We start from the raw sequence: 26,185 nt of genomic DNA on the forward strand, positions 1-26,185 counted from the left end.
AAAAAGGTCTAAGCTCAGCATTACAGATTTCAGGATCTACTCCAGATCACCACCAGAAGCAAAATTATTGTGCTGTTTTGCATGATGAAGAGCCCTGGAGGAAAGAAGTTAAGTTCCTTGAAAGCAAGGGAAGCAGGCTCTGATTCAACATGACACATGCAGAGCCCTTTTCAAAAAAGTGAAACTCCAACCACCAGTGATTTTGTAAGACCTCAAGAAAGCGAGATCTTAACTTTTTAAAAAGGGGCAGCTTTAATCCAGCGATTGCCAGTTGGCAGCCAAAAGGCTGGATCTGGCCTGCAAATCCATTTTAATCTACACCCACCCAGCAGGAACTATACCAAATTTGAATCGCAAACCCTGAACACCAGCTGCAGCTCTGTTAGCACACCCTGGGAATCTTTAGGGTCACAGAACAGAGACGTAATGCAACGAGGTGCTTGTTGGAGCCAATGCAGGAGCTGGATTTTGGGAGATTTTCTTTTGGGGATGGGTGTGGGAGAGTTAAGGAGAAGCGGCTGACTCCCTGCACCCCCCAAAGCCTACACAGCTCCAGAAACACACAAGTGCCTACAGATTTTGGGGGTGTGGGTGGGAGACAATTGAATTCTGGGGGAAGCCCAGATCTGCCCCCCCCCCCGCAGAGCAGAAACTCACCACTGTAGTTTGAGGATTCGGCAATGTTCTGTGAGCCGGTGATGTGGTGCCAGTAGGCGCTGCGTGGCAACATGGTGGTTGGTGTGCAGGGGTAGGAGTAATGCTCTGTGCCCTTGTTCAACAGCTGGAAAAGAGGAGGGGGAGTGTAGATTTTAGGAATCAGAGTTGTGCACAGGGGAGAGACAGACTGGCAGGTAAGGAATGCTGTAGTCTGGGAAGAGTTGAGATAATAATACGGCCAACATTGGCAGGAGGTGGAAGCTGGAACAAATTACTGGGGTCTGGAAGGTGGTCCAGAAACCAATTATCTTTCATATGTTTTATGCAGGGACAGCCCATCCCGTTTCGCTGCCGGAGGCAAAATGGAAAGGTGCTGCCCCTCTCAAAGCCTCACGAGACCCCAGGGGTGGGGGCACAGTCTTGCCAAGCTGGCCCCTCCAGTTGTTTTGGACTGCAATTCAGACCAACTCATGGGATTTGTAGTCCAGTACATCTGGAGGCCACCAGGTTGGCAAAGTCACCGTACATTTAAGGCACTACGGGACAGCTTTAAACTGTCATGGCTCCCCCCACAAGAATTCTGAGAGCTGTAGTTTGTAAAAAGGGAAGAGAGTTGCTAGGATCCCCTTGATCCCCGCCCAGAGCTATAATTCTCAGAGTAGCTTAACAATCAATCCCTGTTCAAAGGAACTGTATGGGAATTGTAGCTCTCCTAACAAACACATTGGGACATGGGTGGCACTGTGGGTTAAACCACAGAGCCTAGGGCTTGCTGATCAGAAGGTCGGTGGTTCAAATCCCCATGACGGGTTGAGCTCCCGTTGCTCGGTCCCTGCTCCTGCCAACCTAGCAGTTCGAAAGCACGTCAAAGTGCAAGTAGATAAATAGGTACCGCTCCGGCGGGAAGGTAAACGGCGTTTCCATGCGCTGCTCTGGTTTGCCAGAAATGGCTTGGTCCTGCTGGCCACATGACCCGGAAGCTGTACGCCGGCTCCCTCAGCCAATAAAGCGAGATGAGCACCGCAACCCCAGAGTCGGTCACAACTGGACCTAATGGTTAGGGGTCCCTTTACCTTTACTTTACCTAACAATTCTCAGCACCCTCAACAAACTGCAGCTGTTTATAGAGAGGCAGGATACTGCTTTAATGCATGGGGTGAATGTGGACTAACTGAACTTAAACGTTTGGGCTGATGTTTTAAAGGTGTCACAAGAGTCAAGGAATCTCCAGGCATCCCCTCAACTGCCGCCTGGGGGCAACCATTCCTGCAGCGGAGAGCTGGGATGCAGAGCTCACTCTGTCAGCTCTGCTGTGACAGGCTAGCCACTAGCCCCACCAGGCCTCCTCTCCCTTCAACGGTCACCAGGGGGCAGCCATTCCACCAAGCTGCCTCAGTGGGGAGAGATGGGAAGAAGGCAGCTTGTTCCATCAGCTTTCATCAAATTCCTGGAACTGTTTAGAAATTGGTGCCTGAGTTTTGATTTGGATTTTCCTCTTCCTGTTTGTTTCCCTTCATTCTTTTAGCTTGTTAAGCACATGGGTAGGGATTGCACAGAAACTGCTCTGGGAGCCTGTGTGGGCAAGGGGCAAGCACAAATGCACCAAAATAAAATAAACCAACCAACCAACCTCCCTTTCACATTTGCCTCTGTGCTGCAGCATGCTGAATGTGTACAGGTCTGTTCTTGCAAAGCACTAGCTGTTTTGGAGACACCCGCTTCCATATCCCCAGTGCCAAGGGATGGCTAGAGGCGAAGAAAGCCTCCTACATCCCCACATCCACCTCCCCTCCAGCCATGAGCTCACCCTCACATTCTTCTCCATCTCCAGAAGGACGCGCTTGTGCTGTTCAGCAATGGCTAAGGTGGCGCTGTGCACCCTCTGGTAGATCTGCTCACCCTCCTGGGTCTGAAAGGTATACAGGCCTTCGCCGGCGTCACACATCCTGCTAAGCAAAAGGGCGGCGACAGAGAGCAAGAGGTCAAAAGCGGGACCCCCGTGAAGGGATGCACAAACCTCATACCGGCTGCTTCCACCCCATCGGTGCTGTTCATACTGTAGTTGCCCCGTCTCCCAAACTCACACTTGCACCGTTTACACCTCACTCCTGCATGGACTTCACAAACATGTATGCTTACATCCCTTTCTCTCTGCTCCACTTGAAAATCCAGTACAAGAGCTTCACAAATACATTTTGCTTTTTGTTTTTGTGTTTGCTTAGGTTTTTTGGCCCCATCTTCAGATGGAAAAGGATTGTGGAGCTGCTTACAAATGCCAGTCCTAAGAAAGGCTCTGTCTTCAGGCTCGCAATCAAAAAGACATGGCACAAAAGGAAAGAGGGATTGGGAGGGAGGAGGAAAAACACTTAGGAGCTATTTCTTAGTTACAGAGTTCTTGTAATGACCAGGCAGAATGGAAAGATTTCAAGTATGGAAGGAGCCAAAGGGATGCGCTTTAAGGGCTTGTGAGACTGTGGTAGTTTGCCAGAGCTCTCCTGTGCTCTGCTGAAGTCTGGTGCCTGCAACCAATAGGTCCTTCCTACAAAGTGCCTTCTGAGCCCAAGCAACTGGTCCACGCCTGCCTGCTTCCACCAGCTCATCAACTCTGACAGGCTACAATCCATTCCTTACCCATATGACAAGTGTGTGGAGCATGGAGTTGTGACCCTGTGTAACACACACAGGCTGCAATGAAGTTGCCCACTAATGCACCCCCAGAAAAGAGGCCACAGGAACGGCACATACTAACTTTTACATGCAAAGGTAGAATTAAGCAGAAATACATTTCATCTCACCCTACTGTGGAAGACAGTGACCTGGTGATCTGCTTAGTCTGCAGACCAGGGGCTTACTGGCCTCTCTGGTTCTCTCATCATAAAACTGGACTTGGACCAGGTAGTCATGCAAGTAGAAGATGCCTCCAAATAGAGGACTGTCCTCTAAACTAGGCCACCCTATATCCACTGTAATTCAATGTGACAAACACAATCCCATAGCAAACACTGCTCAGTGCTTTCTGAAACTGAACTAAAACAATTCATTTGTTGTTACTTTTTAGAACTCGGACTTAGAAGCCAGACGATAGATTGCACAAACGGGCAGGCTCTCAGATAGGAAATTGCACCTACTCAGCTCCTCCTTGGTCATTCTGCTGCCAAGTTAAACTAAGCTAAACCATGGTTTTGCTTAGCATATTGTCTGAATCTGGGCTCAGGTCCAGTTCTCCCCAACAAACGAACTGTAAACCAGATGGCAAACTTTGGTTACAGCTCATAGTTTGGCCAGAGAGAGCTAAACCACAAGTGTGTGTTCAGACAACACAAGCTTGAACTCAGACAGGCTAATCCAACAATGGTTTGGTGCAATGCAGCAGCAGCAAAAATGGCCAGGGAGGAACCAACAATCTGGCTTCAATCTCCTTTGTAGAAGTCCACACCTTTGCTCATCCATACTAAACCATGGCTTGGCTGAGTGTTTCATGCAAAATGGGCCACAGGCTATTTGAAGACCCAAGGACAGCTGAAATTATTTTATGAAGTTGATTTGGGGTTGTTTATATAGACTGGTGATAGTAGAGTCCACCCTTTTTTGAGCCTGGTGCTGTTTCCACCAAGGCTGGGAGACTGGGAACATCTTGAAGGCTCGCCCCTGCCCCGCCCCCTCTGGTGAAAGCACTGCTCCTCTTCTGTTTTGCAGCTAACTATAGTTAGCACTACATCTGCCCCAGCATCTTCCCTAACCATAATCAGCATCAAACAACCGTTTGCAAATATGATTAGAAGCAGATTTGCAAATTGTGTGGCTTGGGCTAAGCATGATTAGCATTGACATCGGCACAGAGTATAGCTTGCTCTGAGGCAAACAGTTCCACTGAGCTGTATGTGCAAAGAACTGCAGCCTAGCATTTGCCCAAAGGTGCCCAGGGAGTCTGAAGGCCTCTCCAGACAACCTCTTTATTGAGCACTCATCCCAATTTGCTTGCACAAAGCTTATTTAGAGATTAGATTATATCAAACCTTTTTTGAGCTTTCCTTCTGATTTGTTTGCGGCGAGGTTATATGAAAATGAATATTCATTCTGATTTGCTTGTGGGGTTTTTACATGCCTTTCCAGTAGTCATCCATTCTCCCCACACCATTCAATGCACTTCCCCATCACTTTCCAAACAGTGCAAAGACTGTTTTTGACCAGACAGACGTTTATACAATTATGCATGGCATGGAGAAAGCGGGTAAAGGTTTTCCTTCCTCTCTCATAACACTAGAATTCGTGGACATCCAGATTCACAGCAGATAAAATGAACTACGTCTTCATGCAGCACAGTATTAAACTCTGGAACTCATTCCTGCAGGAGGCAGTAATGGCCACCAATTTGGGTGGCTTTAAAAGAGAATTGGACAAATTCATGGAGGAAAAGGCTATCAGTGGCTACAAGCCACAATGGTGGACTTCCTCCACTGTTAATGGCTGCATGTCTGATACCAGCTGCTGGAAACTTAGGAGGGAAGAGGGCTCTTGTGCACAAATCCTGCTTGTGGGTTTCTCACAGGCATCTGGTTGGCCACTGTGGGAACAGGATGCTGGACTAGCTGGGCCAATGGCCTGATCCAGCAGGCTGCATTGATTTTCTTAGCCCCCCCCCCCCGCTTTTTTAGTGGATTTGTTGTGCTAGGGTGATGGAACACTTTAATCCATTTTAAACATGCAAACCTAAAGTTCTGGTATGTGCTCGATTCCTTCCTGCAAAGCAGTTGTGGAGCATGTGCTAGTGCTGCCCTGGGCACAAGGTGTGTCACAGCCGAGGAGGATGGATGGCAGCATTGCCACCTATTCTCCTGCTCTCCTCCCCACTGAGCTGCGGCCAGGAATAAGTGCCGCAGCTAAGGCACAGTTCCTTCTCACTCCGAGCCAGGCTTCAATAAAGGAGCCTGCTGTGGGGGAGCCTGTTTGCACCCCCCTCGCAAAACTGTGCCCAGGGCTGCAGCCCCCACCCACGCTATGCCTCTGCTGCAAAGTCCCAACAGTCTGGAGGCACTCTGATGCAATAGTATTGCACCTGGATAAATCTTTTGAATGGGTTGTGAATTATCCCTCTATGGCAAAGATCTGAGATCCTCCCACACTGGGAAAGAAAGAGGTGAATGGGACCTCTGCCTGGCTTGGGAGTTTTTCATCCTTATAGTATAGTGGGTGGGTTATTCCCCTTCTCCCCCACTAGCCTGCCAAACAAACAAACAGCTTTATTGTCAGAACAGGCTGTTCCACAGCCTCAGAGCAGGGTGGGACGGGGCTTGTTGGAAGAGTTCCTCTAATCTCTCTATAAAAGCCAGCCATAATGAGTCAGTGAAGGTCTGGGATAAAAGGGAAAGATCAAATTTCTTTCCTTTGTAGATGGTAATTAGCTGGAGTCGCTAAGAGGTGCAGACTGGGATGGTCTAAATCAATTTGCAAAGTTCACAAGGTAGGGAAAAGTCCGAGTGTTTCTGGGAAAAGGCTTTTTGGGGTTTAAAATCCTGCCATGGAGTGAGATGAGCAAACTACTGGGCTTCATTGCATGGCTGTAGTGGGGACTGCAGGGCTGTTCCCCCTGCCCTGCCCCACCCACCCACAATCACTGCATGTGAAAATCCATCCATATGGATTCCTGCACAGAGCACTTCTGGGAAGCAAAGTCCATACGGGGCTTCGGGGACATAGGAATATCTGCTTTCCACATTGGCCCTGTCTAGATCAGTATTGCTGGCACTTACTGGCAACAGCTCTCTTGTGTTTCAGATCTTTCCCATCCCAATTAGAGAAGCCAGGGCTTAAACCTGGATCTTCTGCCACACCATCCAGTCAATTGGCATGGCTAAGGGAATGGAGGGGCTGTGGAAGAGCAAGTCTTCTCTACATGCATTCAGAAAGCACGTGTGAGGCACAACTTGGGGAGTGGAGTGTGCCCACCGCACCTCTGACCTGAAGCATCAGGAAGTTCTGAAGGGGCTATGTGTGTTTGGATGTATGTGCTTAGAAGGCTTTTCAAGGTGGGCTTCCAGGTTGTGGTGAGACTTCAGTGTGTTCATCCAAGACCACAGAGAACTTCTCTTCAGACCTTCCTGTTCATCGTGGGAAGTCCAGGGTGGATGGTTGCAGTGGGTATGCCCAGCACACACAGGGACACAGGGCTGGTGCATCCTTTAGGGCTGTCCATCCTTTAGGGGACCTCTATTCCCCTCACAGAGCTACAGTTCTTGGAAGGGATTAATGATCAACCCCTCTTCCCAAGGAACTCTGGAAATTGTAGCTCTGTGTAGTTTAGGAGGCAGACAGGTGGGGGCTGGCTGAAGGGAGATGGAGGTTGCTGAGGCAATGCTCCATTCATCCAAATGGACCAGCCTCCACTATGCACTTGGGCGGGCGGGTGGTGGGGAATCCACACAGACTTGACTTTTTCACTTTTTTTCCTGCTTTCCTTTTAGTACAGTAAGTCCTGCCAGCCTCTCCCGAGGCTTTATGGAGATCTTGATTATGTGCCTGTAAAATATCCATGTGGAAAACATCAGCTTGGAAAATGGCTTTGGAATAGATTCAGTGTTTTGGGGATTTCCCTCTCAGAAAATCCTTGGGGAAAGCTGAAATCATGGGAAGACCTGACCCACTCCGAATGCTGCCCAACCAGCTCCTCAGTGCCCTCCAGCCTTCCCTGTGGCCCTTCCCTTTCCAGCAGCTGTGACCTAGTGGGCTGAGGCAAGTTGAAGGGAGAGAGGACTGCTCTTTGGGTTTTTCTTAGGCCCCAAAGCAGCCTTGCCCAATCCAGATGTTTTGGACTGCATCTCTCATCTGTCTCATCACTCCCACCCAGTTGCAAAGCCCAGCAACAACACTAACTGAAATAAGCATGCCCTTAGCAGCTCCAGAGAACTACATGTTGTAACAATCCACTGTCTGCCTCATTTTTATGACTGCTACCACTTTATATCCATTTCTGACCGGTTTCAGTCTCAGCAGGTCAATATAAGAACTTTGTAAGGAGTGATGCCTGGGTTTTCTTTTCCCCTTCTCCCTCCCCAGCCCTCTTTCCAGCCCTCCTTCCTTTCGTATCCTGCCTTTCAGATGGCAAAAGCCTTGCATTTTGTTGATCTGCAAGCAATCTGGGAGCCTCTTTTTGCTAAAGCATGGGGTACAAACCTTCAAAAGAAACAAATGAATAAGAAACCCCGCCTCTTTCACAAAAATCTCGAGATCTTTCCTTACAGGTAGGTTAAGCTGAAATACTGTGGATGGCCGAAGGTCATCTAATGTGATGTGCTTCACAGTGCCAATTCTCAGTGGTTATGGCCACTGTGCAGAGCTGGACTGATACTTTAAATTATTCCCAAATTTCAGAACACACACACTCCCACAACCAGCACAGCACTGCAAGCGCTCTGGGTCACACGTCCCTGCATGCATACCGGCCAGCCTCAAAGGTGAACCGCGTGGCATCTCGTCCGTAGCGTCGCAGCGAGCACAGGGGCCAGGAGACGAGCTTGACGCGGGGGTTGTGCATGTCCCAGAGGTAAATGTTCTCGTGTGTGATCTGCAACTTGCACTCGCCGTAGATGTCCAGGTTGGGGCAGGGAAGGAGGAAGACGTTGAAGCGATCTGCGGGGGAGAAAGGGGCGCTGCTGAGCCAGGCTTGCTCCTGCCAATCTAGCAGTTCAAAAGCACGTCAAAGTGCAAATAGATAAATAGGTACCACTCCGGCGGGAAGGTAAACAGCTTGCCAGAAGCGGCTTAGTCATGCTGGCCACATGACCTGGAAGCTTTATGCCGGTTCCCTCGGCCAATAAAGCGAGATGAGCGCCACAACCCCAGAGTCATCCATGACTGGACCAAACGGTCAAGGGTCCCTTTACCTTTTAAGCCTGATTGTAGCCTCGCCCTGTATTCCTTGGCACAATCTGCAGCTTAAACCCCAACACCGCCTCTGTCCCACACTTTGACAGAGCTGCTGTTCGCTGCATCCCCATGCCCTGGCTCAGTGTCCAGGGCTTCCTCCAGGTATCGCTGCTCTTGCCCTGGGCAGCAGTGCCTGCAATGTCCATCTCAAGGAGCTGCCCTCTGCACTGCTACACCTGGCTCCCTGCTTGTGGAATGCTCTCCCTAGAGGGGCTCACCTGGTGGCACCATTGCATCTCTTTAGGCACCAGATAAATACATTCCCCCCCCCGACTTTCGGCTATCTGGGGACTCCTACGGCAGGTGAGATGTTTCAGTCCTGCCTTTAAAAAAATGTGAGTGAGTTTTAGATCTTCCTCTGTTTCATTTTAGGCTGGTTTCAAAGTATGGGTTATGTCTTTATTGCTTCAAGTTACTTTTGGTAAAAAAAAGAGAGAGAGAAAGAAAGAAGGGCTAATAAGATCAATAAATAATAACAGGCCATTTGTTTCTCCAGTCAGTCCTTCCACCACCCTCATTCCCCGGCCACCCCACCACCATAGCAAATTCAGGACAGCTTGCCCCCTTACCTGTCTGCTCACACTGCACTCCAGGTGCCAGCAGATCTGGCTCTCCCAGGCTGATGTCGTTGAGCCGTGCCCCCAGGCACTCGATGGACAGAGTTTTGTACCATTCCTCAGCCTCCAGCTCTGCAAGATGAGAAGCACCCTCAGTTAGTGTCCAGCATTCAGCCCCATTACCATTTAGTTCAACACAACACACATACACTTGCCAGTGGATTGCAGCCTCGTAGAATGCGCCTGCACGCTGCGGCTCACAAACACCCCCATAAATCCCACAGCGGGGCTCCTACCAGATTCACAGGTGAACGTCCGAGCAGAGTCGTCGGTGAAGATGATGGCCACGGCCTGCCGCTTAGTCTCCTTTGGTAGCCTCGTGATGCATTTCACGTTGCTGATCTCAGTGACCTGCAGGAGAGCCACACGCCTTAAGGGGAGCACCTCCCTACAGCCCACCTTCGTCTGCAGAGAAGAGGAAAGGGATCCCTGGCTCTCTACCCAAGAACACCGGGGCAGCTCCATGCTGAGCAGGAGGGGGAAAACTTGGTCTCAATGCAACCATCTAGGACTCTTTATAAAGCCTTCAGGAGTCTCCCTAGCCCCCTGCTCCTCCTTCACACCCTCCTAGAGTGATTTTGCCTGGCTGTGAATTTGTTCTTGAACTGTGATAATGCCTCTTCCTTAGCTAGCTGGAGGGTGTGTGTGTATGTGTGTGTGTGTGTGTGTGTGTGCGTGCGTGCGCAAGCACATATAGACCTCTGACTTACACAATGCTGGAATGCGTGGTGCACTTTTCAATGCATCTCCCCCGCACTTTCCAAACTGCAAGTTTTGCTTACTCCATCCTCTTTTTATCTCTGGCCTCACCACTGACTTGGGGACCCCAAAAGCTTGCCTCCGGCCTGAAAAATGTTGCCCACCCCAATGTTCAAAAGAATACTTCCCAACTCCTGTACAGGGAGTTGTGCAGCAGCTTAGATGGGAGAGCAATAGCTGTTTTGTAGGGAGAAGCCAATGGGGAGGGTGGCTTCGTTCACCAGCAATTCCAGAAGTTACTCATTTATGCTGGTGGTTGGGAAAGAGACTCTCTGGACAGAGGACTCTGAGACAGCAATCCCCCTTAAAGAGGTGGGATATGCCAACTCAGAAGTGTCTCAAGCAGCCTCGACCTCCTAGGGTACCCTGCATAAAGAGAGAAGGATGTCGTTGTTGAGGGGAGGGGCATTCATTGGTCCAGAGGGCTGGGCAGGTGCCCTGGCTGTTCCCCTCCATTTTCCAGGAGCCTGAGAGCATTGAGATGGGCAGCAGGGCATATGAGTGGTAGAACTGGGTCTTGCACTGGGTGACTAAGGTGGTGAGGAGAGGAAGGCCCAGGAGGTTGGGTGAAAGAGTAGAAAGGATGGCCAGAGAGAGAACTCAAGCAGGAGGACTATGTTCTGCTTCTAGAACATAAACAGGTTTATTTTTGCCACAATGACTCCCTTGGGCAGGGACGGTTTTTTCCAGCATGCAATGTCACACAGACCACAAGAGTGCCCTGGGGAAGCATTTAAGGATAATGAGAATGTCGCCGAACTAGGAAACGGTGGCCAATCTTCATCACTAGAGCAGGCAAACTGCAAGCTGGCTCTGCGTAGGAGGTTGCCCACCCCCCAGTCTCCCCAAAGGGGAGGAAAGTACGAGAAGGGAAAGTACGAGATGCTGACCAAGAATCATAGAACTGTAGAGTTGGAAGGGAGCCCAAAGGTCATCCAGTCCAACTCCCTGCAATGCAGAAAGCACAGCTCAAGAATCCCTGTCGGGTGGCCACCTAAACCTTGCTTACAAACTTCCAATGAAAGAGAGTCCACCACCTTCCAAAGCAGTCAATCCCATTGTCAAACAGCTCTTACTGTCAAAAAGTTATTCCTAAAGCATAGTCAGAACCTCATTTTCTTGTCATTTGAATCCATTGGTTTGGGTTCTACCCTCTGGAGCAGCAGAAAGCAAGCTTGCTCCATCTTCCATGCGACAGACCTTTAGATGTTTAGTGATGGGCATCCTATCATCTCTCAGTCTCCACTTCTGCAGACTAAACATCCCCAGCTCCCTCAACGGCTCCTCCTAAGGCTTGATTTCCAAACTTTTGAGCCTCCTGGTCGCCACCTTCTGCACATGTTCTAGTTTGCCAATATCCTTCTTAAATTGTGGTGCCCAAAACTGGACACAGAACTTCAGGTGGGGTCTAACCAAGGCAGAATAGAGCAGTACTCTTACTAGACTTGATGCAGTCTAGAATAGATTTTTTTTTTTTGCTGCTGCATCATACTGTTGACTGATGTTAAGCTTGTGCTCTACTAAGACCCCTAGCTCCTTTTCCCATGTACTACTGGCAAGCAGGTGTCCCACATCTTGTATTTGTGCATCTGATTATTTTTGCCTAAGCATAGAACCTCACATTTGCCCTATTGAAATTCATAGTGTTAGTTTGGGCCAATTCTTCAATCCATTAAGGCCATCCTGATTCTATCTTCTGCAGTATTAGCTATCCCTCCCCCCACAAGGCTCTATCCAGCCCCTGTCCCCCCACGGAGCAGCAACAGCACCATCACATCAGGAACTGGGGCTAACCTTTGGACATCCTCGCAAACACACCGACTTCTCATCCGGATATTTCTCCAGCCGCTGAGGGCCTTTGCTGGAAGATTTTCGGAAGACGAGCCAACAACGCCGGTAAATCTGGGAGGGAGAAGGAAGGAAGGAAAGTAAACACCAGGGGAAGGGGGCCTGCTCATCCAAAGGATAAAACAGCCACCTACATGAACACAAGTGAATCAACCCAACCCTCCCTGTGTTGTCAACTTGGTCAGGAAGCTCACTGGGTGACCTTGGGCCAATGACAGTCTCTCAGCCCTAAGCTAACCTACCTCACAGGGTTGTGGTGAGGATAAAATAGGGAGAGAGGGCATATGCATCAGCCTCCCCCCCCATTTTTCCTCCAAAGGATCGTTAGAGTTTTATTGTGGTTGTGTTCGGCAACATATTATCAACACAATAGTAGGGCATGTGGTGCATTTATTCTCCTCTGCAGACATTCTGCAATACTTTCCCAGTGCCACTGCATTATTGCCACCCTGAGGGGCTACAGCAGAACAAAAGCAGGACAACCCCCCACCCCCAAACCGAGAACCTCTCTGGTCCAAACGATTATGGGATTTCAGCAGGAAAATACAGCATATGCTCCGATTGGAAATGAAGCAGGATCTTTGCCCCAAAACATTTGCTGGAGCAAAGCGTATTGAAAGTGGGGTCACGTGTGACTGCCCTGATAGCATCATGAGTGCAAATCATCATGAATGTGCAATAAAAAGGTGCTTTTGGGGGTCCCATGCAATCCATTGATACCCAATAACGTGAATATTGTTGCAATTGCATCTAGTACTAGTTAACTCCATAATGAGGAACTAGTCACAGACTGCAGAAGATACAGACGATACATTATGACCGACCACCTCTCTGCTGCAGATTGTTCCTATAAAGAACAGAGCTGGTTTATTGTTGAAGGCATTGTGACAGCCTGAAGGCACCCAAAATCAGTGCTGGCATTTGTTAGATTAAAACTAGTTCACTGATCAGTCAAATATTTCCAAAAGCTGTCAAATATATGAAGCAACAATGCACAGAGAATGAATACCACCAAATCTTCCATACACCCTGCCAAAAAAGCAAAATAACACAGTGCACTGCACCATCCTCTAGTGGACTCTGGAATTTAACCTCTCCTGAAAATAATGTTCAGAGTGGTTTAACAGTTTTCCTAGGAAACTTTGGGAATTGTAACTTTGGGAGGGAAACAAAGGTTTCTCAACAATTTTCAGCACCCTTAACAAATGACAGCTCCCATAATCATTAGGAGACCCCTATTCCTTTCCACAGAGCTACAGTACTCAGAATGGTTTAATAATCAATACGTCTTCTTCCCAGGAAACTCTAGGAATTGTTGCTCTGGAAGAGGAGTAAGGATCTTCTAAGAACTCTCATGCGCTTAACAAACTACACTTCCCAGAATTCTTTGGGGGGGGGGAGCCATGATGGTTTAAAGTAGTATCATAGCGCTTTACCTAATTGGTGCATATGTGGCCTAAGCCTCTGATGCCTGCATTGGAAGCATTACTGTCCATCTGGACAAGGGGGAAGGTGAGATGTTTCAGAGGCAAGGTGGATGAGGGAGGAAGAGGTGATGCTCAGGCTGGGCGAGTGTGGAGATAAGGACGAAGGCCAGCCAGCGTGGAAGAAGAGGGAAGACAACAAAGGCTCTGGAGGAAGTCATGAGCCCAGGAGAAGCCTCATTTCCAACAGGAAGGGCTCTGAAGGTTTGTCCTGGGGGACAGCAGACCCTGAGGCAGAGCTCACAACAAAGGACAATCCCGGTGAATGATGGCTGGATACAGATCGCCAGTGGTTCAGGTCTCCAAGTCAGCAGATGGCAGATGCAGACTAATTAGACTGGGGCCTAGGAGCCGGAGGAAGGAATAAAGGGAACAGTCATCCCACACACGAGACAACAGCAAGGAGCTGGACTCAGCAGAGAGAAGACTGAGAGGCACAGCTCTGGAGAGCTGTCCTACCAAAACTGTGTGCGTCTGCAAAGATTCCTCTCAGAGATACACTGAGGTGACTGCTGCAGACTTTGTGAATTTTGTCATAGCATTTATACCTCTTTTAAATACGGAGTCAGGGTCACCTTTGAAACATGCAATAAATGAATATTCAGTAAAATTGTAAAATTAAACAAAGCAGAAGCAGTGCCCAGCAGAGGCTGAAATCAGATAATATTTGCTTGCTCTCAAAATGCAAAAAGCCACAACAGAGTGGACTTCGCATGGAGGGAGACATACAATAAAGGCAAAGCCTATAGGATGTAAGCAACCTGGGGTGTTTCAGGGTGTTTTTTGTTTTAAATGGGAAAGCATTTTCAAAACAACAAGAACACATTGGCTATTAATTTGTTTCCCAGGCTCAATTTATTGTAGCTGGTCAGGAATAAGACTAGAATCATAATGTGATTTGATCAACTTGCTATAGCCAGCACCTCTGGCATCCACACTTTGCCCCCAAATATGTTTCCACTTCCTTCAAAGGCAGCCCCCATGTAAAGTGCATGTCTTGAGACACCAGCATTCACTAAAAATGCCCCTCTAAGATCAGACTCCTGGTTAAGTGTGGATGTAGACATCACCAGATGTTCAGACCTCCCAGTGCTGTCTTTCCTCCCTCAATGTCTTCCTTGGACCATCTAATTCAGCCTCCCCCAGCCTGGTGGCCTCCAGATGTTTTGGACCACAACTCCCATCAGTCCCAGCCACCAGTCATGCTGGCTGCGGCTGATGGGACCTGTATTAGAACAACATCTGGAAGCATCGAGGTTGGGAAAAGCATGCCATGACATCACTAAATACTACTACTACTAGTAGTAGTAATAATAATAATAATAGTACGTATGCATGTATGTATGTATGCATGTATGCCAAAATAGCTTCCAATGGTGGGAGGTGGCTTGAAATTATTGGATAGTGGAATTCAGTGGCCACCATCCCATTCTGCATTTATTATGTGCAATTTTTCCAAGCTAAGGTAAGCCTACAGCCCTGGGCAGAGACTCTGGAGCAGCTCAAGAATCACTGTTTGGCCTCTACTCACACATGACTTTTTCTGGAACCGACACCACGAAGTCAAGCAAGTTAACCTGCATGGCCACAGTCATACTGAACAGCAAACGATGCCATCTTTGAGTAAATGGCTGCCCTCCAGGGGAAGGATGACAGCCTGTACTAGCAACTCTGTCCTGGACAGGGCCTTTGCCTGCTTGTCAGTCCACACCACAGAGATAGCAGTATGATCAGTGATCAATTTCTAACAAGGGATGCCAAGGGGCCCATCTCCCCAGTGAACCAACAACCAGAGCCCTGGGGCTGTGGGGTTGGTTGCAGTTGCTCAAGGTTAAGAGAAAGGCTCTCAAAGGTGTGTTGCCTGCTTTTTTAATTACTGTTCTGACTCTGAGTATTCCTGGGCAGAGCATTTGTGGGCTCCGCTGCACTTTACACCTCAGATCTCATTCCACAGAGCAGTGATGTGGCCCAGAGCATGCAGCCAGGGAAGGAGAGTGGCCGGCCAACGATCCAGCGTGTTTGAGAGGCCCTACAAGCAGGTGAAGTCCCCCAAATTGGCCTTCTACGCCATCATCCCCAACAGCTAATGGGAGCCAGGGATGCAACCAGAGCAAGAAGCCCTTTCCATCTCTGCAACGGCGTATCCGAACGCTGGGGAAATCGCTGCTGTGCCGACCACGAATCCCATTTTCTCTCTGCACCAGCACAGCAATGCTGCTGCTCTTCTGGGAGAGAGAGAGAGGAAGGGGCTGCCTCCAAATGAGCAAGTTTTTCCCAGCAGCTGGGGGTGGGGGGTGGGGAGCAGAGAAGGAAAAACAGCTCCTGCCTAACAGCTCCCTTCCTGCCCTCCTGCCTCCCTCGGGACTCCCCTACCTGTCACAACGCCAGTGTTAATTACAGCGCCGCCACTTAATTACCAGCAGAAGGAGCAGTGATGGGCTGCAGCAGTGGTGTGGGCACCTCAGAGGGCCTCACCCACCCCCTTTCCCATTTCCATCTAGCGGGTCACCTGCCCTGGGCCCTTTGCTGCACACCTGATCCTGCCCAGACTCAGCTCATCACATGATTTGCAGGGTGGGAAAGGCAGTCTGGCCTTGCCTGCCTCCTTGCTCAGTGCTGGCCTCTTTTCTCCCACCTCCCATCTTCCTTCTCTTGTGTTATTAGCATGAATTTATACAGTGCACAGCCCCAGCTCTCCTGCAGTTTAAGAGGCAGGCTAATGGGGATCTGTCTCCTCCAGCAACTGCAGTGCCAGGCAAAAGGGGGTGGAGGGGGAGGAACAGGAATGAAGCTCGTACCTTGCTTTATACCAAGCAAATGCATTAGGCTCGGTGATAGCTACACTGAGAACATAAGAAGAGCCTGCTGGATCAGACCAATGGCCCACAAAGTCCAGCATCCTGCTCTCACGGTGGCCAACCAGATGCCTGTGGGAAACCTGCGAGCAGGACCCAAGCACAAGAGCCCTCTCCCTGCCTGCAGCTTCTAGCAACGGGCATTCAGAAGCACTGCCTCTCTGACTGTGGAGGCAGAGTACAGCCATTGTGGCTAGTAGTTATCGATAGCCCTCTCCTTCATGAATTCTTCTGATCCTCAAAGCCATCTAGGCTGGTGGCAATCACTGCCTCCAGTGGGAGGGAGTTCCGTAGTTTAATGATGCGCCTCGTGAAGAAGCATTTTCTCCCAGAAAAGCAACATTACAGTGGTACCTCTGGATATGAACGGGATCTGTTCCGGAGCCCCGTTCGCATCCAGAAGCGAATGCACCCCACGTCTGTGTGTGCACGGGTCGCGATTCGTTGCATCTGCGCATGCGCGTGACGTCATTTTGACCATCTGTGCATGTGCGAGCGGCGAAACCCAGAAGTAACGTGTTCCGTTACTTCCAGGTCACCATGGAGCGCAACCTGAAAGCGCTCAACCTGAAACAACTTCAACCCGAGGTATGACTGTACTACCTTTTTGCGGTGCAGATGAGGGAGCCTCACAATGCTTGGACTGGCCCTCAGGCAGAGGCTACTACTTGAGGCAATTAATTCCATACATTAATTATGCACCACCTCACATTGGCTGGCCTGGATTCTTGACAAGGAAAACGCCTCCGCCCCAACTACTCTCCGCAGTGGAGCTGTAGACATTTTGGCTGACCAGCTAGCCCAGCCCACAAGGGTCGTTGTTCCTCCCGCAAAACATTCCGGAGCAGGGGGACCATGGCGGATGTGAGCCAACGGCGTCTTCCGTGGGGAGGAAGCCCTGTGCAAAATGGCTGCATTCGATGGGCTGCCTTGAAGAGGGGAGAGCAATGCTCCTCTGCTGTTCTGGCAGATACCTAACGAGCCCCCTGGGAGCCCGGCGCCTGCTCGGCACGTAGCATGGCTTCCTGAATGCACGTTCCATGCGGCCCACCTCCAGCACATCCCTGACGGTTTCAAAGGAGGGCCTGCTCTTCAAAGGAAGCGTCTCCACCACGGAGTGGCCTAAGGGAGGCAGGCCCAGACAGGGGCTTCAAAGCCTATAGCACTCGCCGCCTGTGAGGCTTGGAGGGGCTACAGGCAAAGTTCCCACCCCCCCACAGGTCATCACCACAAAGGAGCATGATGTGGACAGGGCCATGCAGGAAGCTGAGCAGCTCTGGCTATTTCCTGGTCTTTCCCGCCTCAGAATGCAAGACTCTCACACTCAGCCTCCCGGGCAGGTTCGCAGTTTAATATTTATTTATTTAGTATTTACCGTATTTTTCACCCTATAGGACGCACCGTCCCATAAGGCGCAACTAGTTTTTAGGGGGGGAAATAAAGGGGGAAAAATTATTTCCCCCCCAGGCGCAGGGCTGGGGCAGGGGAAGCCCGAGCTTCCCCCAACCCCAGCCCCCAAACAGGCAGCTCTCTGCAAGCCGTGGGAGCCCAGCGCCGGCTCCCGCTGCTTCCGGAGAGGTGCGCGAAGCCTGGACGCGCTGAGCTCAGTGTGCGCAGGCTTCAGCATGCAGGCAACTCTCCGCAAGCAGCGGGTGCCCAGCGCCGGGCTCCCGCTGCTTGCAGAGAGGTCCGCGAAGCCTGGACGCGCTGAGCTCAGCGTGCGCAGGCTTCAGCATGCAGGCAACTCTCCGCAAGCGGCGGACGCCCAGCGACAGGCTCCCGCTGCTTGCGGAGAGGTCCGTGAAGCCTGGAGAGCGAGAGGGGTCTGTGCGCACCGACCCCTCTCGCTCTCCAGGCTTCAGCGAAAGCCTGCATTCACCCCATAGGACGCACACACATTTCCCCTTCATTTTTGGAGGGGAAAAAGTGTGTCCTATAGGGGCGAAATATACGGTATTTATCGCATTCCCGACCCACCGTTTTCTGCAAGGAACTTGAGGTGCCATACATGGTTCTCCCTGCTCCTCACTTAATCCCCACCACAATGTTGCAAGCAGGGCTTTTTTTTCAGCCGGAACTCACTGGAAACTCAGTTCTGTCACCTCTCAGGTGGGCACCATTTGCCATTCTAAGAGAACGAGGGAGGTGTTCACAGTGCTAGTGGTTCCTTTTCACCTGTTATCTAAATAAAGCTAATGTGGAGGGTGGTCCAATATCAGACTCCGCTCTCTCTCTTCCCTACCATCACAGAACCATCCTTATCCTGTGAACCGCCCTGAGGGTATAGAGTGGTATATAAATTCAATACATTATTATTATTATTATTATTATTATTATTATTATTATTATTATTATTAACAACAGCAGCAGCAGCAACAATATGATGCCCACTCTCTCTTTCTGGAGCATTTGTTCCAATTTGTTTGCAGGGACATCAGACGTCTTCCCATGTCCATAATTATCTCCCCCTGCAGCTTTTTTTTAGTGTTTTCCCCTGCCCATTTTCTTCTTCTTCTTAAGTGGATTTGTTCCATCAGGAAGCTTTAATCCCCTTTAATTGTGCAAACCTAAATTCCCATTATGCAGCTGAATCCCTTCTGTAAAACAGCACATGCTTAGCTCTCTGTCTTGTTGAAACCAATGAGATTAAATTTAAAAAAAATACTTGATTGGACTGCTATTCATAAAGAAATACAGTTTTTGAGGGTTGCAGCAAGAGATAAAGTTTGGAACACCAAGGGCTATTTTCTTGTCTGCTAGGTGGGCAGAAGAGGATGATGTGGGGCTGGAGCCCCATGTTAGGTTTCCTTCCCCTAGAAAAAAGAGCTGGATGCAAATAGCTATCTCTGCCAAATGATGCCTTGCAAAAAGAAAACACTGATGCATTCATTTGTGATCAGGGCCAGCCTTACCGTTGGTAAAAAGAAGAAGAAGAAGAAGAAGAAGAAGAAGAAGAAGAAGAAGAAGAAGAGGAGGAGTTTGGATTTGATATCCCGCTTTATCACTACCGGAAGGAGTCTCAAAGCGGCTAACATTCTCCTTTCCCTTCCTCCCCCACAACAAACACTCTGTGAGGTGAGTGGGGCTGAGAGACTTCAGAGAAGTGTGACTAGCCCAAGGTCACCCAGCAGCTGCATGTGGAGGAGTGGGGACGCGAACCCAGTTCACCAGATTACGAGTCTACTGCTCTTAACCACTACACCACACTGGCTGTGGTAACTTAAGACAGCCAATGCTAGGAGGTCAGGGGGAAGAGCGACCATTTACTGGCCATTCCTCCTGAGCCCCCTTGTTGGTCTCCTCTCCTGGAGGGTGCAGCTGTGTGCGCAACGTAGCCTGCCCTACTGTAGCTCCTAAGCTATACAGTGGTACCTCGGGTTACAGACGCTTCAGGTTACATACACTTCAGGTTACAGACTCCAGAAATAGTACCTCGGGTTAGGAACTTTGCTTCAGGGTGAGAACAGAAATTGTGCAGCGGCGGTGCGGCGGCAGCAGGAGGCCCCATTAGCTAAAGTGGTACCTCAGGTTAAGAACAGTTTCAGGTTAAGAATGGACCTCCAGAACAAATTAAGTTCTTAACCAGAGGTACCACTGTATCTGCTGCCCCCTGTACAGTGGAGGAGTCCGTCCCTTTGAGGGTGGCCATGTGTCCTACTATACAATCATTCCCTGGACATCAGACACATTGGACACTGGGTCAGTGTCTTCTACACTACAGTGAGATGTACTGCATTACTATTTAAATTATAGACATTATTCCTAAATGTGTATCTATGTCACCTGACCTCTGGGTGGCCGTGTTGCTGCTGTTTGAGAGCAGGTAGAGGAAGGGTAGTGCTTGCCTCCCGCTTCTACCTCCCAGGAAGCAGCAGCGACACAACCACCCAGAGGTCAAGCGAGGTCAAGCTGCCCCTCCATGCCATCCGCTATTAATCTGTGCATGCAAGTCAACATATGCAAATGTTATGTAAATCTGATTCCCATTATGCCCTTTTTTGCAGAGAATTATTTCCTCTTTTTTGGCCAATGCACAAGTGAGGCATATAGGTGCAATTATGTTTGTTAAGCATGACCATCCAAGTCCCTTCACTAGAGCTGAAATTAATTTTAAAGTGCACAAGTCATTCTAGCTGCCATCAATAATAATTGTATAATCAAGTTTAAGTTAGCCTCCATCAAAAAAGTGCCAATTGGGAGGTTGGAACAACATTAAGATTTTGTTTTACAGTAGTTCCCTAAAATCTACAGGCCAGAATTGTGCTTCAGCATATTCCCCACCAGAGATGTGAATCACCAGGAGGGCCTAAGTAAGAAGGATGATTTTGGTCCGACTTTTAATATCTGTTTCTCAGGTAAGGAGCAATCTCCTCCTGTTTAAGAACGAATGTGGCTAATACCATTTAGAGATGGAATGTAACCTGAATGCTGTGATAAATTTCCCTTGGCACGATACAGAGTATCTGATCTGGTTATTATTTATTATCACCGTTTGCTTGTTTGTTTGATAATATGCTGCAACTGAACTTTCTGAAAACTAATAAAAATTAATTGAAATAAATAAGATTTAACAGCCTGTCCAGTGGGCTTCTGTATGTGGAAAGTGGAGCAGAGAGGCATCATGCTCTTTGTCTCGGGCAGAAAAATGCCCGGGGCCAGCTATGGCCTACACAGATATGGATTGCAATAACCAGAACGAAGAGCAGGCATGGCGAGGGCCTCCGTTCCTATCTTGCTGTCCATGCATGCCTGTTCTGTCTCTCCCCCCCATCCAGATGTACATGCACACATTTTCTTTTAATGAATCCCAGCCTTCTTTCCACAGCCATATTCACTGACAAAAAGTTGTATGGAGGAATTGGGGGCGGGGGGGGGGAGGGATCGCAGATTTCAACCCCCCCCAAAAAACATTATGTAGATATTTGGACAACAGTCTCCATACATTCCCTCAAAGGCAGCAATGCAGATTTTTTTAGGGGGGGAATTGAATTTCCCTATGCAAGTTTGAGAAATTTGTATATGACAATCTGCATAGGAAAATTTTCAATCAACACTGGAAAACTTTCTGAAGCCCTTAAGAGCAATCTAATTTAGCTTGCTTTGCTTTACTTGTATTTAGTAAACACAGCTAAAAGCTTTGAGACAGCAAAGTTTGCCTGTTACCGTATTTCCAGCTGGCATCCATTAATTGTTACGAGTGAACTTATGAACTACCATATTTTTCGCCCCATAGGACGCACCTAGATTTTTTTTGGGGGGGGGAAATAAAGGGGAAAAAATTATTTCCCCCCCCCCAGGCGCGGGGCTGGCGCGGGGGAAGCCCGAGCTTCCCCCGACCCCAGTCCCCAGAACAGGCTGCTGCGTGCAAGCCTTGTGCGCCCGGCGGGATCTCCTGCCGGGTGCGCGAGGCTTGCGGACATCTGCCCAAAGCACGGGGCATGCTCCGCAGCGCGCCCCGTGCTTTGGGCTGCAGGCTACCGCCCGCAAGCCTTGCGCGCCAGTAGGACCTCCCGCCGAGTGCGCGAGGCTTGCGGATAGCTTCCTGAAGTCTGGAGAGCGAGAGGGGTCGGTGCGCACCGATGCCTCTCACTCTCCAGGCTTCAGCGAAAGCCTGCATTCGCTGGCCAGTTTTAGCTCTCTATGTTAGAAACCCTGATCTGCAGTGACTCAGATATGGATGCGTACTTGTATATGAAGGTATAGTTCAAGAGGTGCGCTTAAGTATTTGGCTCCAAGTCATAAGCCACCATTTCCCGTCTGGATTTGCTCCTGAACAAGGATTCCACCCACCAGAGCTCTGGCAGGTAAACCAAAAGGCTGTACACTGGTACCTCGGGTTACAGACGCTTCAGGTTACATACACTTCAGGTTACAGACTCCGCTAACGCAGAAATATTACCTCGGGTTAAGAACTTTGCTTCAGGATGAGAACAGAAATTGTGTGGCAGCAGATCAGTAGCAGCAGCAGCAGGAGGCCCCATTAGCTAAAGTGGTGCTTCAGGTTAAGAACAGTTTCAGCTTAAGAACAGACCTCCAGAACGAATTAAGTTCTTAACCCGAGGTACCACTGTAATAAGAAATAAAGTAGATATTGCAGTGGATCTTAAGGGCTAGTGCAGCCTTCACCAACCTGGTGCCCACTAGCTATTTGAAACTACAATTCCCATCAGCCCCAGGCAGCCAGCACACCAGGGTCAAATACTTGCTCATGCATGAAGGTTGCCTTGGGCAAGTCAGGCCAATTCATAGGTCTGCAGAGATGAAGAAGAAAAGCCCTGAACTAATATGGCTGTGAGTATCAGGCCTTGACATTTTCATGCATCGTTTCTGAAGAACTTTTCAGTGATCAGCAAAGTGGAAGACTTCCAGACAATCTTTTTATCATGCAGTAAATGCATCATTCTTATTTAGTTCTGGCAGCCAATATAAATGTTTTTCCTAAGAAAATCTTCCCCCCACCCTCTTTACTGTTACTGAGAGATGCAATGTTGAAAGTCAGGCCTCCTAGTCAGCACTTGTAACATCACAGGTGAATATTTAAGGAATTTATTAAATGCTTATTTTAGTTTTAATATATATTTTTCTGTGTGTTTCAGAGGTTCCACTCTCAGACAGCAACAACAGATACTGTGGGATGTGTGTGAAGCTCCAGCAAGGCTATCCATTACACTAGAGTCTCCTCATCATGGTGATGGCCTGAAAGCAAAGATTTAAACCTCTCCACACAGCTAAGCACCACTTCACAGCACTGAGAGGAGAGGTGGCGCATGCCTGCGTGTGGGGTGTATTATTTATGAGTGAGTGTGTGCTGTGTGCCTGTGCACATGGCTTGCATGGGTAGCCAGTGTGTATGTTATATAGAATAACTTTCTGACAGAATAAACTGACAGTGGAACAGGCTCTCTTGGAAGGTGATGGACTCTCCTTTACTGGAGGTTAAAAAAAAAAAGAGGTTGGAAGGTTTCCTGTCAGAGAATCTTTAGTTGTAACTCCTGCACTGCAGAGGACTGGACTAGATGACTCCTTGGGATCATTCCAACTCCACGATTCAATGATTCTGTGTGTGCCAAGTGTGTCGGGAAGGCTGCCACCAGTAAGGTGTGTGGCTACCATGCAAGGTGTGCAAGCTAACTGCTGTGAGATTATGTGGATTATTTATGAACAGTGATTTTAATATCATTTTATTTCTTTGTTGGACATTATTCTCTCTCCTATTTAATTTTAAGCTTATAAATTAGGTTAGCTTTTTTGTACGGCTTTACACAATGTTGTTAGGTTGGTTGGCATATGTCTTGTCTCGGGAGACGACAGAGGAGTACGCCTTTGGGGGTGAGGGCAAGCGGTTAGAAGGCTGTGCATGGCCTGCTGTGGCTTGTAGAGACCGATGCGGGAGAGACATGTTTTGATGCAGCTGTTGTATAGATTGATTATATATATGATTTAAAGCTCTTTATTAATTCGTTGGAAAGCGGCATACAAATGATGGTGGTGGGGTGAGATTGAGAAGGAGAGAGAGCCTGTTTGATGTGTGCCTGCATACATGTGTGTTGTCTACATGTGTGGAAAGTGGGTGCTGTACATATGAGAAAGAGAGAGAGAGAGAGAGAGAGAGAGAGAGAGAGAGAGAGAGACTGGCAGCATGCAGCTCTCTCAGAGGGCTGAACACAGAGGGCCTTAAATAATAATAATAATAATAATAATAATAATAATAATAATAATAGACGGGGTGGCGCTGTGGGTTAAACCACAGAGGCTAGGACTTGCCGATCAGAAGGTTGGCGGTTCGAATCCCCGCGACAGGGTGAGCTCCCTTTGCTCGGTCCCTGCTCCTGCCAACCTAGTAGTTCAAAAGCACGTTAAAGTGCAAGTAGATAAATAGGTACCGCTCCAGGTAAACGGTGCTTCCGTGCGCTGCTCTGGTTCGCCAGAAGCAGCTTAGTCACGCTGGCCACATGACCCGGAAGCTGTACACCGGCTCCCTTGGCCAATAAAACGAGATGAGCGCCGCAATCCCAGAGTCAGTCACAACCGGACCTATTGGTCAGGGGTCCCTTTACCTTTACCCCACCCATCTGGCTGGGTTTCCCCAGCCAGTCTGGGCAGCTCACAACAGAATAAACGATAACAATAAAGCGATAAAACATTAGACACTAAAAGCTTCCCTAAACAGGGCTGCCTTCAGATGTCTTCTAAAAGTCAGATAGTTGTTTATTTCCTTGACATCTGATGGGAGGGTGTTCCGCAGGGAGGGCGCCACTACCAATAAGGCCCTCTGCCTGGTTCCTTGTAACCTCACTTCTCACAGTGAGGGAACCATCAGAAGGGCCGCGGTGCTGGACCTCAGTGTCCGGGCTAAATGATGGGGGTGGAGAAGTTCCTTCAGGTACACTAGGCCGAAGCCGTTCATGGCTTTCAAGGTCAGCACCAATACTTTGAATTGTGCTCGGAAACATACCGGGAGCCAATGTAGGTCTTTCAGAACCAGTGTTATGTAGTCTCTGCGGCTACTCCCAGTCACCTTCAAGACAAAGATAGCTACTCTAGACCTACAGCAATACCCAATCATTATCCGAAATTCCCCCACTGACCCACTCATTAGTTCTAGGCTGTGAACTCTCCTACAGCCCCCATCTCCTTATTTAATAAGGAAAAAGAAGCCGCTACAGCAGCGAAAAGTAGAGGCAGCGAAACCTCCTCCCCTCTCTGTGCAGTCAACAAACTTCCACGTCCTCTGCCTGAAGCCAGAGCTCCAATTTAAATGTCCTCAAATTGGAGCAGAGCCCTCGGGGGCACGGAGGCTGCTGGAGCAGAGCGGGGCTTTCGGAGAAGTCATGCAAGAGTCAGGGAGGAGGGAGGGTGCTGCTTTGGCAACAGGGCCCTGGGCCATGCCACCACTCTCAACGGGCTCCCCGGAGAGGAGCTGCGCAAACCGGAGCTGGGCTGTGATGGAAAACGCTGCGCTCCGATGCCAAGTGAGCCTAACGTAGCCACTTCCAGCTGGTAGGCAAACAGAGTCCTGGCCAACTTGGCATCCTTCAAGCAAGGGTGGGGAGAGGAGGGGTGTTCAAGCACAAGTACACTGGTCCGCAGACGCTCTTCCAGAGCAGGTGCTCTCCAGAAAGCCTCGCCAAAGCAGGAAAACAGATGGAGGCAAGAGGAGCCGTGTGGAACCAGACCCAAAGGTCCATCTAAGTCCAGTGGTGGGACTGGTAGGGCAGAAGGCAGGGAGGCCAAAAGTAGGTGGTGCCGGAGGCAACTGATTCTAGTTTTGTCATCTTCCTGCTGAGTTCTACACGGTTTAACATGGAGACGGAGGAGAAGGAAGAAGTTGGCAGTCACTCTCAAACTGGTTGTAACTGAGACAGCAAGCAGGTGGGAGCTAGCTGTGGTTGGTGGGGTGTTCTAATGGGCCAATCTCCCCTAGAGTGGCCAACCAGACACCTCCAGGAAGCCCCCACACAAGGTCTGAAGGCAACATCCTTCTCCTTTTGCTGGTTCACGGCAGCTGGTACTAAGAGTCTTCTGAACCTGGAAGTTGAATACAACCATCAGAAGATGTCCCTCCCTCCACTGAGCTGGCTATTTTACTATATTTCTTTCTTAAAATATTTCTGTCCTGCTCTTCTCATGGCAAAGCCACCACTCAGGGCAGCTTGCAACATTTGAGTTGCAGTTTCATTAAAACATACAAACACACCACCACCACCGATATAAAACAAAGCAGCCAAGGAGGCAGTATCAGGACCTGAACATAAAAACCTGATGTGCCACATGCTACAAAAATCTACCAGAATAAAAGTGTCCTTTGTGGCCCACAAAAAACTTGGCAGGGAGGGGAGGAGAATTAGACTTCACGAGGCAAGGTGCTCCATAATCTAGGAGCAGCCACTGAGAAGGTCCTTATAGGGCAGTGATGGCAAACCTTTTAGAGACCGAGTGCCCAAACTGCAACCCCAAACCCACTTATTTATCGCAAAGAGCCAACACAACAATTTAACCTGAATACCGAGGTTTTAGTTTAGAAAAAAACAACTCATACATT

The 26,185-nt window shown here is 49.1% G+C and overlaps 1 protein-coding gene across 4 annotated transcripts in view; it reads right to left on the reverse strand.

The window, feature by feature from the left end:
• The window catches only part of DOK4 (docking protein 4), a 57,278-nt gene that overhangs the window by 6,722 nt on the left and 24,371 nt on the right, over positions 1 to 26,185 (reverse strand). For 2 of the 4 annotated variants that reach the window (XM_083625334.1, XM_083625331.1), the window contains exons 3-8: positions 11,751 to 11,858; positions 9,434 to 9,548; positions 9,150 to 9,269; positions 8,094 to 8,283; positions 2,465 to 2,606; positions 658 to 781 (exon numbers count right to left, since the gene is read on the reverse strand). In XM_083625334.1, coding sequence (XP_083481460.1) covers positions 658 to 781; positions 2,465 to 2,606; positions 8,094 to 8,283; positions 9,150 to 9,269; positions 9,434 to 9,548; positions 11,751 to 11,858 — 799 coding nt within the window. The remainder of the gene's footprint in view (positions 1 to 657; positions 782 to 2,464; positions 2,607 to 8,093; positions 8,284 to 9,149; positions 9,270 to 9,433; positions 9,549 to 11,750; positions 11,859 to 26,185) is intronic. The other 2 variants (XM_083625332.1, XM_083625333.1) reach the window with 1 other exon arrangement.

This window comes from Podarcis filfolensis, assembly GCF_964270895.1.
Source record: "Podarcis filfolensis genome assembly, chromosome: 8".
Taxonomy (NCBI): Eukaryota; Metazoa; Chordata; class Lepidosauria; order Squamata; family Lacertidae; genus Podarcis; species Podarcis filfolensis.